This window comes from Perissodus microlepis, chromosome 15, assembly GCF_051167445.1.
Source record: "Perissodus microlepis isolate ML-2025 ecotype Zambia chromosome 15, ASM5116744v1, whole genome shotgun sequence".
In the NCBI taxonomy this organism is placed as follows: Eukaryota; Metazoa; Chordata; class Actinopteri; order Cichliformes; family Cichlidae; genus Perissodus; species Perissodus microlepis.
The window spans coordinates 13,258,719-13,275,207 of NC_140475.1; the positions used below are offsets into that span (position 1 = coordinate 13,258,719).

The 16,489-nt window shown below is 37.9% G+C and overlaps 1 protein-coding gene across 1 annotated transcript in view; it reads right to left on the bottom strand.

The window, feature by feature from the left end:
* LOC146371863 (uncharacterized) overlaps window positions 1-15,582 on the bottom strand; it is a 28,155-nt gene extending 12,573 nt beyond the window's left edge. The window contains exon 1 of the mRNA XM_084953368.1: window positions 15,450-15,582. Coding sequence (XP_084809494.1) covers window positions 15,450-15,582 — 133 coding nt within the window. The remainder of the gene's footprint in view (window positions 1-15,449) is intronic.
* Window positions 15,583-16,489: the final 907 nt, after the last annotated feature.

The following is a 16,489-nucleotide window of genomic DNA, read 5'->3' on the forward strand; positions in this document are numbered from 1 at the left end:
TGTGGTATAGTTATTGGCGCGAGGCAGGCTGCTTTAAATATTCCAGAAATTGTTGATCTACTGGATTTTTCTAGCATGACTATCTCTAGGGTTTACAGAGAACAGTGTGAAAAGCAGGAAACATCCAGTGAGCAGCAGTTCTCAGGGTGAAAATGCTTTGTTGATGCCAGAGGTCAGAGGCCAATAGATAGAGTGCTTTGAGCTGATAGGAAAGCAACAGTAACTCAAATAACCAGTCGTTGCAACCAAGGTATGCAGAAGAGCATCTCTGAATAGAGAACACACTGAACCTAGAAACAAATGGACTACAGCGCACTGGGTGCCACTGCTGTCAGCTAAAAACAGGAAACTGAGGCATCAACTCACACAGGGTCACCAAAACTCGACAGCTGAAGGTGGAAAGGGTTGCCTGATCTGATGAGCGTTGACTTCTGATATAATGTTCTGATGCCAGGCTCAGAATTTACATAACGAACATGAAAGCATGGATCTACCCTGCCTCCTATCACAGGTTCAGGCTGCTGGCGGTGGTATAACCATGTGGGGGATATTTTCTTGACAAACATTTGGCACCTTAGTGCAAACTATAAAACATTTAAACACCACGGCATATCTGAGTATCTGGTGTTGTCTATGTCCATCCATTTATAACCTCAGCGTACCCATTATCTGATGGCTACTTCCAGTAGAGTAACACACTATGTCCCAAAGCTCAAATCATCTCAGACTAGTTTCTTAAACATTACAATGAGTTCACTGTATTCACATCATCTCCACAGTCAGCCGGTCTGCAGCTGCAACTTATGCTATCATATCAATATGGATCAAAATCTCTGAGGAATGGTTTCGTGGGCTACAGCAGCAGAAGACCACACCAGGTGCTGCTCCCGTTAGCTAACAACAGGAACCCAAGGTTGCAACTCACATGAGTCATCAAAATTGGACAACAGAAGATTGGAAAAATGTTTTTGGTCCCATGAGTTTTGATTTATCCTGCAACATTCAGATGATGGAGTTGGAATGAAGAATTAAAGCGATTCTGAAGGTAAAAATGGCTTCATCACAGTACAAAATGACTACTTGTGTAATTTCCTTGTTAGTAAAGCCAAAAGGAAAATACATACTCACTTGTTTTTCTTTCATTCTTTTCCTAATGTAGCATTAATACTCCTTTGTGTGACTGAGACTTAAAGGTACATTTTAAGGCAGCTTTTAACCCGCTTTCTCTCTCCCCCCAAAAAATCTGTTGCACAAAACAACAGCAATTGTTGAATATCTCCTTCATTTCATAGGCGCTGCTAGTGTCTAATAGAAACATATCTTGATATGGAAAGTGGAAGGGTTTTTGCTGTGCTTTAAAGTTGTAACATATGTGGAAGGGACCAAACAGAATCCAGTTATCTCTAGATGTTCATGTGTGTTTTACTGATTGAACCAATCTTCCAAGCAGAAACCCTCCTGGGTCCACAGGCTGGATATTCCCATGTGGATCATGCCGGACTGACTGAGTAAGTGCATTTGTTTGAGCTGAGCTTTCTTCTCGTTTACTCACAGCCTCTGCCAAGTTGCCAGCCAGATCTCCATAATCCACAAACAATTATCATATTTGCCTCAGCAGACGACTCAGGTTTTTTGTTTACTGATTCAAAATTAACAATTTACACAGCTGGGTTTGTAGCGAACACCTTTCTTGTCTGGCAGTGGTCCATTTGTGATAGTAAAAAATAAATAAATACAAAGAAATGAAGCAGCCATACACACAAATGTTTGACAAATTAAAATAAAAAAAAGTGGGCTTATTTATTTTAATCAAAAACAAAATGAAAATCCAAATTAATTTAGTGGCCAGTTTATGTTTAAAAAAATCTATCAGCAGCATCAAAATTATAGTACAATTAAAAAATGGATGGTGTTAATTATTCTAAAAACCGGAGCATAAATGTTTTTGAGAGTGATTAAATTGCTCACAGTCATTTCAAAACGTTTAAATGACATTCTCCTACGTTTTAGTAAGTAGTCGGAAAACTTTTGCAAATGGGTTTGATTTTGCTTTATTTATATTCATGAGCTGGCCTTTTCTGTGTCAGCTAGTGAGCAATAATGACTTCCTTGTGTAAACGATGTTAAATGAGGCATAGTCCCTAAGGTCATAAAACTGCCAAAGCACAGAGGGGAAGTACAAAATTACTTTTTAAGTTCAAGCAAGAAAAAAAAAGAACCCTTTGTTTACTCGCAATGTAAACACACAAATTGAAGAGGAAGATGTAGATTTAAGTCGTCAGTTGCATATTACCCTGCAGCATGTCTGCCCATTTATTTTCAGAACATAAAAGTCAAGGTTTACAAAGATGTCTAAATTAGATCAGTTGATTTGAACTGAAATGAGCCTGTTGATACCATTGCCACTGCTGAGCGAGAGAGAGGACCGAACTGTCAACACCAACCGTAAACAAGATAAAGAATGAACGTGAATCTGATTTTAAAGTAAACAGCTGTGACTGACAGTGTCACAGTCGGTTACCTTAAAAATGTAGCATTTAAACATTTTTGTTCTAATAAAAAGTGTCAAATTTAGTTATATGTATTTTTTTAAGCAAACCACTGTTTAAAACGGTCAAGAAAACAGCAAAAGACAGAAAAAACAAGAAGGATAGATTATTTCATCTAAAGACAACATTTAGTACTTGTATTTTTATACATTGTCATTGGAAAGTTCATTACTCAGTTAATTAGAGAATCTTTGAGATTTTTAGAAGATGTATAATCTTTAGTGCTTTAATAATGCCTTTTCTGTTAACATGAGTTTAATATTACTAAGATTTCCTATAATTTCCCTTAACGTATTCTTCAAATGTCATCTGTACTTTTTAAAAAATTTCCGTATATGTTTTTGTTATTCCGTGGAGGTAAAACTACCAAAACAAATCACTGTCATATTTGCCAATACTATTTGGCCAACTGTGAAAGGAAAGGGAAGGATTTGGATGCTGGATGCATTGGGCAACAGGTACTACATTGCCAGCTCTGTTAATTGTGCCAAGTCATAAATCTGGGTAGAACTGTTTGGCTTGCAGCTCCTTGTATCAACCAGGAGATCTGTTGCTTAGGCTTTGAGATTATGTAAAAACATGCATTCACTCTGGTCGACTGAGCTGCCACTATCTAAAGTTTGGGAAAGAAGGAAGGAATGATGGAAAGAATAAAAGAAAGAGAAGACAAAAAGAGGAATTATAGAAAATGGAGCTGGAGAGAATATTAGATATAATCTATTTCTTTTGTGAAACCAAATAGCACTCAGTTTTTACACATTAACACTCCTGATTCTCTCGTGTTGCCCATTAGTGCACCAGCAAGCTAATCTCTAGTAAGTAGCACTGAGATCTGCTTGATTGCACCATAGAACCCATTCACCCTAAAGTGTTCATGACTGGTCATTTTAAATGACCACTAGCTTCTCCGACTCTCATATTTTCCCCCATTCTTTAGTTTCTTTTTTCTTTTGGGTCTTTCCAATTGAGTGTGCTGTTAAAGCTCTGCCTTGAAAAATATTGAAAATTACACTCTAGTATCTGACAGTGTGACACCACAGCCATTTGTGACCTCAATTGTTGTTCATGGTGCAGGAATGCCTTCAGAAAGCACTTGGATTACTTAAAAATATTACTGAATTTGAAGAACATCTTAAGGCGAGGGCTAGTATCTAATAAAGAAAGACTAGAAAAGAAGCTTTATTTCTTGTAGGTGTGTAGGTTGTAGGTTTATCGCTCTTACACTACATTCAGTTGATCCTGGAAAAATGTTTATGTTAATTTTGCTGCCTGAAAAAAATGGACAACTTGTAAGAGAAGGTTATAACCTTCAGTTATTTGCCAAATAAATTGACATAAATAGTAAGTCCTGATCGAAATTTAGGTAAAGCAGTATTTACTTAATTACTTATTATCTGTCTGGGTGACCCAGAGTGTCTACTAAAACCTCTTGAGGATTGGTGCCATCAGTAGATTATGGTTTTATAACCCAATTCCCCAAAAATTCCCAACTTTTTTGGAATTGAGGTTGAACAGTTTTATGTTTTTGGGAGGCTGATAATTGTAATTGGGCGAGTGACAGATAAGCAATTCCATGGCCAGGTGACGGTTGTTTCTTTCTTATTTCATGACAAATTAAGCAGATAGAAGATCTGGATTTGATTCCACATATTAAACATCACTGGAGCTATAAATATGAGGTTCAAGAAGATGTTGATTGAAGTGAGGGAGGCCATAATTTGACTGAAAAACAAAATAAACCTATCAGAGAGATAAAGCTCTACGAGTGTCAAAATCAGCAATCTGCTACATTCTTAAAAAGAATGAATGCATTGGTCAGCTCAGCAACAGCCAAAAGGCCAGAAGGACCACATTAGGATGATAGCATGGTTAAGAAAAACCTCATCACGTCTCGCCAAATGTAGAAAACTCTCAAGGAAGTAGTATCAAAGTCTACAATGAAGAAAAACCTTCATGAATTGAAATAAAGAGGCTTTACAACAAGATAAAAACCAGTTTACTGTCAAAAACAGCAAGGCCAGATAAAAATTTACTGGAAAACATCAAAAAGAGCCCGAAGAGTTCAGGACAAATAAAACCAAGATACCAAATTTTCTGCCAAACCTACTGGAAGCTGTGATATAGAATGGGTATGACTGAGTGGAACAGTGGAACTGAGTCACTAGTGTTGTTTCACAGTGCAAACAGATAAGGACCCAAAGCAAAAGCAACCCAAGAGTTTTTCATGGCAAAGAAATTAGATATTCTTCAATGGCCAACTCAGTAAACTCACCTCAGTCCAACAGAGCATGCTTCTCAGTTACTGGAGACAAAACTGAACACAGAAACACCCACAAGCAAGCAGCAACTGGAGGTGGCTCCAGAAAAAGCCTGACAGATCATCTCAAGAGGGGTTTGATGATGTGTATGGGTTCTAGACTGCAAGTGATTTTAATCCATGTGTTAAAAACAAATCTTATAATTACACACTTTTTGTTTATCCAGTTAAAAATACATATATATATTTTAAAAACCTCTTAAATTAAAGCTGAAGTGACATCGCCAAATGCTTATAGTGCTAACTGTATTTGGCCTAAAGCCTTGCCCTGTTCCTTCCAGCAACTCCACCTGCAGTATTTTACATTATGCATTATTCTTTTGCATTTATGTGTGTAAATGGTTGTGTTGTGTTTTTTTGTTTTGTTTTTTTAAAGGAAATTTCCATATTGGAACTTTCTCCTGAACCATAACAGCTGGGCCCAGTGATTGCTTTAGTCCTCTGCAGAGTAATGTTGGTGTCAAATGAAAAAAAGAAATAGAACCTTCATAGATCTAACACCGAAAGAAGAAAGAAGACAAAGCCTACAAATAAAACAAATTTAACATTCTTCATAGTTGTTGCAAGTTGTGAAATTTTCCAATTCTGTTTACCTCTGTGGCTGCTGAGATGAGATGGAAATCTTGCCATATGACTGTGGGAAAGATGGCAAACATATCTCCCATAATACCAGCATGGGCATATTTTAATGTTTAGTATGACACTGCAGGAAAAGATTCACAGTTCTGTGGATAAACAAGGACTTTAAATAGACAGCTGGCAAAGATTCATGCTGTTTACCATGACTTCCATCCCACACACTGATTCTTGGCTGAGTCTGCACCCTGAGAGATTGCAAGATTGATTATGGAGGCCTGTGTGGGTGTCTCATGTAAATATATGCTTGTCTTCTTCCTCATCACAGCCATTCCTAAATCCAAACCAATGAGCAACTCTTTCCAGGAGCATAGTCTATTATTTTCTGTCCCAATTGCAGGGTTTCATGCCTTTTCTTTTTGCATTCTGGGAAGAAACGAGGTGACACTGACATCCCGATGTCTTCTATAAGTCTGTCTTTGAAATGAAGCGTGTGAACTTGGGACCACACAACTCTGGTCTCACTTAAAAGGACTTGTCAAAGTATTGTTTTAATGTGGTTTTTAGCATTTACATTTGGCATGTTCTAAACAATTGAAGGAATGAATGCAGTCAAATGCAGAAATACTTTCCCTAAAACTATACTTGTTTAAAATAATTTCACCCAGTTAAAAGCAAATGTTGGAAACGATCTTTGCAGGATAAGCATTACTGTAAAGTAAAACACTGACTCTTTGTAATTCCATATTTGCACTATAGTGTGCTTCTTAAGATGTATACTAGTCAAGCACAAACCTAAAGTCTTCATATTCTTATGCTGATCAACCCATTATGAAAGAAAAAATAATGAGATGCATGAGGAGGGCCAGTAAGCAGCATGAAATGTGGTAGTAAGAATCATCAGTAGTTAGTTTGTGTGTTTGTGGAGTGAACCTTGAATGACACAGAGACAGACATTTAGCATTTCAGCTGGTTAATTTAGGTGAAGAAACACCAGGTCTAACACCAGCTACCCTAATGCCCTGATCCCACTCTCACTAGATTGACAGGAAGGCAGACCATCATAAAAACACATTGGTTATTTTAAGCATGAATATGGCAGTGACAAGTTAAGTTAAAGAAGCAGCTGCTTCAAAGCCAGAGTTTTGAAATCAGATCATTCAACAGTACTGTAGTTACTACCCTTACAGTACACAGCAAAATCTCCAGTGTTAAATTAACACTTTTGACAGTGTTATATGTTTAAAAGTAACCTAGTCAGTTTTGAAGATTAACAATGGCTAACACTGAGCAGTGCTGATTTTCTAACACTGGAATATTTCTAACATTTTGAGTTATTTTCCAGTGTTAGAAAATCAGCACTGCTCAGTGTTAGCCATTGTTAATCTTCAAAACTGACTAGGTTACTTTTAAACATATAACACTGTCAAAAGTGTTAATTTAACACTCAACAGTGTTGTATTTAACACTCAGAGGTGTGGACCCATATAGACACTCTCTAGTGTTAATTTAACACTGGAGATTTTGCTGTGTAGTGTTGATATTAACCTCAAATGGACATATACAATACACGATTGGTACAATTCATTAATTTATCTCCTGCAAACAATACAATTTTCACAGGCTTGATTTTAAGCATTTGTCCTTTCACAAAGACAAAAAAGCAGGAATTTTTAATATCATCCTAAATATTTTTACGAAGTATGCGAGACAGAACTGGCTACTAAAGTGGATCTAATTTTAATATTAAATATATTATGTAGTGGTGTGAAATGCAGTGGTTAGATTACTATCGTGGTGTTGCAGAAAATACAAGTAGCAAACAAGCAAAATGTATTTCTTTTATATTATATAAGTTTATTAACAATTTTTACACATTTTCTATGCAATTTGTTTTACTCAGAAATCTTTCTTCGGCTAAAATCAGTTGAATACTTTGGCTGAATAATGCTGACTCTTTTGCAGGACAAACAAAATTAAGGTGTGACTAGAGGCCAATGTTAGCTTTTCCAGGCAAACTGTAAGCTGGACTGTGTGTGTTCCAGTGATTTATTCCGTTCCCCCGCTGAACGCCATGTAGTGGCTGAACACCCTGCTGCTCGCAATGACAGGCTCCATAGCAATCTGCCAGACACACAGCAGGACAAGACAAGCTCCCAGCTTCTGTTCTGCCTCTGGAGCTGCATATCCATCCTATTGCTTTTCTTTCCAACATCATCATCATTTCTCTCTCTCTCTCTCTCTCTCTCTCTCTCTCTCTCTCTCTCTCTCTTGTTCTTGCTCTCTCCCCATGAGACAGCATTTGCATTTTTAGTTACAATGTTTGACTTTTTGATCAGAGATACAGTTTATCACCCTTAGCATGAGTTGCCCCATGAATGATTATAAGGTAATATAGGTGCTGACTATAATCTGAAAAAAATACACAAACACAAACATCAAATTCCAGGTAATATCCAAGTAACACAGTTGTTTTTGATGAAGTAGAAACCATAAACATATCCATCTCCAGTATTGAAGTGTTAAATGATAAGTGTTCAGGCACTTTTTCTTCACTTGCCTTGTAAATGCATTCTGGTTAGTACCTTTCCTTCATAAATAAAACTCATTTAGTATCTTTTGCAAAATAAAAACTCAGAATGTTATGAGAAATGCAGACACAATGCACCATTTCAAGGGAGAGAAACACAAATGAACTCCAAACAGGCAAAGATGAAACAAACAAAAAAAAAACAAGTATGAAATGAAGACCATCCATGTTGGTTTCTTTCTCTCCCACACGCAATCAATTTAAAACAGCCTGACCATTGACACATTCATCCTCTTGACTGTATGAGATTTGCCATGGAAAACATTACACCGACACTTTGCTGTTGCTCTGTGCATATCCCTTCCCCATTCCCTCCTCTAAGCCAGCCATCGCTCTCTAACGACAGATCAATCACAGCAACCATATGTGGGGATGTCATCTTCTTTGAGAGTGAAAGGGAGGGGTTTTGTCATGTCCATCTGCTCTGGTTTGTGGAACATTCCAGCGCTTTAACATTTGCATGGCTGTCAGACCGACAAGAAAAGCTAATTTCGTTCCACTGAATAGGAAAAAAAGAAGCTGTTGTGAAACAAATCTATTTTCTTAACAAATCTATTCTCTTTAATTTGTAATATGTCATGATAATATGTCTTAATTTTCTGTTTACACACTTCAATAAGCATCAACCTTTTTTCCCCTATAAATGAGCTCAGAGATTTGAGGCTCATTTTGGATTATAATAAAGTGGTCAAACTTTTAAAAACTATATAACAAGAGTTACTTTTACAGTGAGTATTTTAACAATGAAACAACAAGTATTTATTCACCTGTTCTCAATAAAAACTCAACTTTTCTGTCCACAGATTTCAAGCAGTATAAACATCATTACTGACGAATATTAAGACACATAAGTGCTGACAGTGAACCATATTATTGCACACATGCGCAGATATATCATGGGGCGCGTGATCACAGGAATGGGACAGCCCAAAGCGACATAATTCTTTACACCTCCTCTTCCTTTACGCATGCAATGAGTAATCACCGCAATTAAGCTGCTCGCAACCTGTTAACAGCCTTGTAAATATAAATTTTCAGCGAGGAGAGCAATTCAGCAAGCAACCTCCTTGGAAATGACTGGTGCAGAGCATCAGTCAATGCTCAGGGACGAACAAAAGGTGAGCGAGTTTATGAAATGTAAATGTTACCACATAAAAACAAAGCATGGAGGGGAGCAACTCCCCAGATTTGCATCAGATATGGAAAAGGCTGTGTGAATTGTTGTCATTGTTATTGTTTGCCACTTGCCTATAAATACAGATTTGAAAATAGCATGTTTACATGTGTGTGTGTGTGCGTGTGTGTGTGTGCGTGTGTGTGTGCGTGTGTGTGTGTGCGTGTGTGTGTGTGTGTGTGTGTGTGTCCTGCGCTAGGCTCCACACTAATACAGCTAATAATGAGAAGCATTACTTTCCTCTGAGAGTAAAGTCTCATGTGGAAGCATTTACCAAACGGTGAATTAAAATGTAAATGGGAGCCATATTTGCTTTAGCACAAGCTGCATGTTTAGAGTGCCTGGTTACTGTGATATATAAAAATGGGGAAAGGTTAGTTGTTCTTTTTTTTCCGTGTTTTTTTTGTTGTGTTTTGTTCTTTTTAGGATGAAAGGAAAGAAGAACTTAAGCTCTAAAGTTAAGTATGTTAAATCTCATCTGCGTGCTGCACATGAGATTTAACATAGTGAGTATGTAACGTTTCCATGCTACATTTATATTTTTATATTTCTACATAATTGTAGGAATTTTGTCAATAAACATTTAAGTAACATTTTAGGTCAGGCAAAAGAATGGAAATTATTTTCTATTTATTAGTTCTCCGGGTCTTTAAAGACACTTAAAATGACTGGAATCATGAAACATAAATAACTACCTAGACAATTATAAAAATCAAACCACTTTAAATAAGTTGCAAAACTTTTTTGATTATTTTTGTGCTTATTGCGGTGATTAAATGTTGCCTAATTACTTCACTTGAATTATTGTCCATTTGCTGAATTAAGCAATAAGTCATTTTTCCTCCTGGCACTGATTAATCAGCTCTGGTGTATAAAAGTATAATGAATGTAAATTAAACACAGGTGTAATCTGTGTTTTTAGAGAAAAGGTTGTAACTGTTGACTAATATTCATTAATAAATATCCCATATCTTCTATGGCGGCATTACATTTTTGCTTTTCTGCACTTATACCTCATTCTGCTCAAAAAAAGTGTTGCACTGTTAGTATAATGCTGCAAAATAAACACATATGAGGAGATATTATATTGAAAAAGAAGCTTTCTGTAAGACGTTGTATAGTTTTTATACTTATCACACTTGGCTTTACAGTAACATTGTATAAATAATGGATTATATCCTAATGTAAAGGATAATGAGTGTAACTGGTATTATTTCATTCAAAGTAAGCAATTTAAAAAAATATTTTCACAAATATATAATTTAAAGTCTCATTTGGTGACTTTTTGTATGGTTTTCTTTCTGAAACAACTGCATTCACCATTCTTGTAAATCACTTTTCAATTTTTTGTGCTTGTTTGCTACTATTGTTTGGCAGCAAATGCTGGTGTTGGCAAAGATATTCATCTATTCCAGACAAAAATCTGATATTTTAATAAATAAAGAACATTTGCAAGGCTGTCTATGAACAAAATCAAAGTAAAAAGAACGATTCCCAGTTGGCATATACAAGTAGTGCTCTTTAAAAAAAAACAACATTTTAACTTTGACATTGACTCCAGCAACACATTAACTGTCTGAAACCAGTTAATTATTATAATTTCTCCCTGCTGTATACCCGATTATCACAGCTTTGTGGTGTGAGGTCAAAGCACACAAAATAATTTTGCATAATTGTTGTTTAATAGTGCTAATTAACACAAGCTTGAAAAATACCTGGATGTCACCAGTGAATAGACACATTAGGGGCTAAGAGATCCTTACAGTTCTCCCAATGCTCTATGCAGGCTGCAACTGTATAAAAAATACATATATTAATATATAAATATCATAATAATAGTTATGTTGAAACGAAATAAAACAAAATAGCACTCCAACTCTTTTAATACCCGAACTGCATGGTTAGCAGCACGTCTTCACAAATTGTTGCTTTACTTCACATTACACATGTCTGTGTAATGTTTTGTCCTACTCCACCGTCCATGCTTTCATGGTGTAACCGTCTAGACGCGAGGACACTTAAAACGTGTGCATGTGGCTCTGAAAACTTTCACTGCCTCATGTGCAATGGCTCTAATTCAGCACCCAGCTTGATTCGCTTGGGGTTGCAAGTAATGACCCGTGACCAGGAGGTGTTTTAACTTGTGGTTTGTAAATCAATATTACATTAAAAGGACCTGCTTTTATGTCTCTCACAACTCTCCAGCTCATGTTTTATAGTCTTTGTGGTGTTTAGTGCTAAAGCTAACCTCTTAGGTAAAGCTTTCAGTTTCATAGATGAAAAAGATTGGTGTGGATGTTTCGCGGATTTGATTTCACTTTGTGCAACTGGATATTATCAGCCAGCAATGCCATAAAACAGAGAAAGACGATTTGTTATATTTGAGTATGCGCGCCATTTACATGCTTTGCTTCCTTTTCGCTCATAACATCCTGGAAGTACGTTACTTTGAGAAATGTCCTGCCCTGCTATGATCCTGAGGTCTTGCCCTAATAATTTTTTATCCTCCGTCTTTCAGGGATGAGCCCACATCTGTCTCCGGTCACTATTTACACGCTCTTTCACCATAAAGTACTCCAAGTCACACATGTACCCAAAGACAAACACACACGCACGCACACACATCCTCCTTCTATCTCATGCCTAATTCAAACCTCCCTTATGAGTCCCTTGACAGATCCACACAGAGTCAGCTCAACACATGCACACAGACATTCAATCACTGGAAAGCAGCGCAGGCCACATATAAATCCATCTAGTAAAGCATCTTCCAGACCGTTCCCAATGCGAATGAGATGTCCCAAAGCCTTTTGGTGTTATCTGGCCTCTGCAAAGGCAATAATGTGATCTATACCCTCTAATTGTTGCAGGGGGAGGTTTTAAAAGCACATTCTGGATAGGCTAAAAGGACAAATAAATCCTACAGCTTGCGGTTTGCTTATAAATCCTCACATTCTATCCTGTTTCCTGGATTGCAATCTTGCTGCAGGATAAGGACAACTTTGAAGATAACTCTTTGTGGCTTCTTTATAGGACAAAAAAACCTATATTTACATTTCACGAAGGAATGCACAATGAACATCAAAAAGCATAATTTTGCAGAATACAAAGCGTAAGAATTCACAAGTGCTGTTTGACCTCTGTCTGAACGGCTGGCAATTATTTATTAGGTTTCCCTCTCTCTTTCTCGCTTTCTTAATGTCAGTATAGAATATGTAGCTCCCTATCAAGTCTGACCAGTCTGGGCAGGTCTGGCATTCGTGTCTGCTCTCTACAATAGCTGGTTAGCCATGTCTGACATCTGTGGCACCCCACGGTCAGGTTGAATGCAAGGTTGAATAATGTACCAGAGCTACTCGGCTGCAGGAGCCACTCTGCTCTGCCTCTTCTGGTTTCTGAATCTGTGACGTATCGAAATCACCAAAACACAAATTTTCTCAAAGCTCACCTATGAAAAAACTATTTGGTAATCAAAGCAGACTTAATTAATGTGTAACATTAACACTGAAACAGTCACATGTGTGGTGAGAAGCTACTACTCGGATCTAGATCTTCTTTGCTATATGAGGTGCATCTTTTGAATACTTTGCTAGAATTTTAGTGTTTCGGTTCACTCTTATGGTGAACATTAGCATTGTTTTTGATAACAGGAAACAGCTGTTAAAAGAAAAAAAAAACTCTATAAGCAGACAGCAAAAGTAAGTGTCAGAGTATATGTAAACAAAGCAGTGCATCTGTCACTCTCAGAGCTTTGTGAAGTTGGGCTTAAATTCATCAGGTGGCAAGAAACAACATGCTAATTTTGAGCCTTACTTACTGAAGATAGGCAGCTTTTAGTTGTGGAAGTTTATGGTGTCAGAAGATCATATGCAAAAGGTGGGACTGTCTTACAATGTAAAGCATATGACACCATGCTGCTTCACTGTCAGTCTGGAAGAATCATTTCCATCTTTCCCTCCACCACAGGGTGCTGACCTCAAGCTGACCTCCGAGCCAGCGGCTGGGGTGTTAATGTTCACCCTTGCTAGGGTCACATCCAGCATGTTTATTTTATGACATGGTAGAGGGGACCTCAGAAGGGAGTGTGGCCTCAGCACATTGACCCCCAAGCGCATTACAAAGGAGGCTACTGAGCTGTAAAGGCCCTGTTCTTATGCCCAATCATGTAGTTTAACTGGTCTGGGCCAGAGCAGCAGAGGACTTCTGTCTAGTGCAGTAGCATGATAATAAAAAGCCCTTAAGAATGCTCAGGTGAATCAAATAAAATCAGTGTTATGATGTAAAATGAATAAAAGTGCCCACTAGGTTGTACTGAACATGACTCACCTCTTGTAAAAGAAAAAAAAAACATACAGACTTTCTATTTTTATTTCATTTTATTTAATAGAGGAGTTGCTTAAAAACAAAATCCCTATTTTTTTATCCATAATTTTTGCTATGGCTATAACACAGAATAAAGAATTCAGTGTGTAATTTCTGTTGAAGATTCGGTTCAGCACATTTAAATGCAATTCAAATATTTATTGTCCGGTATAAAAATTTGGTTTGCAAGCAAGGTTAAAAACAAACAGAACAAACCACCATATTTTATACTATGCAAACATGCATCAAAGACAGCAGGGACTGCTGAGGTATGCACCAGTGCTGCTTTGCATTTGTTGTCATGCTGTGAGAAGAAATCAAAAGAAAAGAAAGACTAGAAATGTCATCGCTGATTGCAGAAAGTTGACTGTACGCTTTCCTTTCACGCAAGCTTCAACGTCAGAATCCCACCTGTAGCAAAATCTTTCCTTAAATGTACATTTGCATTTGTTTGAACATGAATGTAAGGCTGTGTGCCTGCACGAGTGCCAGCTACGTGCACGCATCACTCAGGAGAGAATCCTTTGGCCATATTTCCAATTCTGCTCAATTTCAGCAAGAATCTCAGTAATCCCACTGAAGAGCTGCAGTTCTCCCACAGTGACATCCCATAATGGCACTAACACCAGAGTGGTGGGCACCCAGTTATGACTCCCAGGCTCCATTCGGTGCACGTTCCCAATCTCCCAACCTGTCTGTATGCAAACAGAGCCCCCTCAGAGGAGAAAACTGATCTGGCAGCCTTTCACTGAGCCCTGTGTAGACATATTTAATGCCTCAATAACCACTGCTTAAGACAGAGTGATGAACGCCAGGGGCTTTCATTACCCCGAGAGGCTTTTTTTCCCTGTGTCTGTGTATGTGCGTGTGTGTGTGAGAGTGAAAGAGAGACTACAGTGTGTAGCTAAATAAATGTTTTGCCTTCATTTACTGATTGAGAAATTCAAGCTGCTTTTGTTTAAGGAAAAAAATACAAATGGCACTGCCTTTGATGTACCAGAACCATATGTCTTGCTGATGAATTAGCACAACTAACCCGATAAAGCTGCTACTAATCTGTCTTTCTGCATTACAAATTTACTCTGCGCTTAACATTTTACAGGTTGCAGACAGCAGATACACGAGTGAAGGCTCAGGCCTTGTGCAAGATAATCAAGAAACAAAACCGAAGCAGATTCAAAATTTGAGATCGTGTGAATTTTGATTGGGATAAAAATAGAATGTGCTTGTTAAGTGAAGTTATTCAACCACCTAAGGGCTTGTTTCCATGTGGCGTCAGTGTCAGGGAGGTGTAGAGGCAGGCAGTTAAATTCGGTGAGCTGTGTCACAGCATCAGAGCTGCAGCTTATTCATTCCTCGCATGCAGCATGTGCACACTGTGAGGCAAAGCAGGCGCGTTCCCTTAGGTACAGTTCCTGCACAAAAACAAATATAGATTCATATGAATGCAAACTACTGAAAGCCAATTCAATTCAGGTTTATTTATATAGTGTCAAACCACAACAACAGTTGACTCGAGGCACTTTATACTGTAAGGTAAAGACCCTACAGTATTTGGGAGATAACTCCAACAATCCAATGACCCCCTATGAGCAAGCACTTTGCGACGGTGGGAAGGAAAAACTCCCTTTTAACAGGAAAAAACCTGCAGCAGAAACAGGCTCAGGGCGGGGAGGCCATCTGCCGCAACTGGTTAGGAGATGACGACCAGGGGGAAAAGAAGAAAGAGAAGTAAAAACAAAGAGAGAGCACATAGAGAGACAGGACAAAACACAGACTAAGGGACAGAGAAGAAAATTGTAATGGCATGCTGCAGTGGTATACTTTAGAAACACATGGGGAGTTACAAGAGGTGAGTGGAGAAGAAGAAGTGGTGCTTACCTGAGCCTTTGGTCTCAATGTGCTCCATGGAGCTGAAGCATGCGATTAGGCAGCCCAGTCCCAGAGAGTCCAGGAGATGTTTGTCCTTCTTTAATCTGATGAAAGGTGGAGATCCTTTGTTGTAATTCAACATAGCCTAGCCATCAAGCTAAGAACAAAAATAAAAACAAGTTAAGTTGCTTCACAGACTGTCTCATAGTCAAATTACTAATTTCCCAGTTTTAACAGTTTAATAAAAACACAATAGTTTAATAAAAAAGCTTAAAGAGGTGTTCAGAACCGATTAAAAAAGGTAGTGAAATTAACTTTTGCCAAAACTTAGTAAAACAATAAATCCAGAACCTGCTGCCAAGAGAACGCCAAAAGAAAGCTAGCATACGCACAGATAAGATGGAGATAGGGCAAAACGATGGGAAAGCATAGCTCCCATAAGACAGAATGGAATAATTTGTTTATTTATTCTATAAAGAAAGTTGTTTTCATTTAGATCAAATCCTAGTCACACTCCATTAGCTCCATCTGTGGGTTGTTTCTGTTTTTCTTCCACTTTGGCAATGATGACAAGAACGCCCAAGAGGAAAGTCTTTCTTTCCCCAGACACTCATCACCTAGAGAAAGAGAGTGAGAGCTCATGGAAGGATCAATGTATCTGCACAGAAAACTGTGTAATGTTAATCACAACTTTAATTTGGGCTGAATTAGCATTTTGATGAACTTGTGGGGCTGACTCGTGTACTCTAAGCACCTTCAAATGCAACACGCACGGAGGAAATGGCAGTATGGTTAATTAACGCTCGCACACAGCAGATGGGCTCAGTGAAGGGCCTGGCAGAAAGAGACACAGAGAGGGAGAATTGATCAGAAAAAGTCACTGTTAATGGGAGAAGAAGAATCAAATATAAAATTTGCCACCATCTATCTCCAAATAAAATGGCTGCTTCAGAACCAACAGCTAGAGATGGTGGGGAGTACTAAATAACATTTCAGTCTTTTAAGGAAAACAGAACACAAAGAGTCAGTAATAGCTTACAGAAAACACA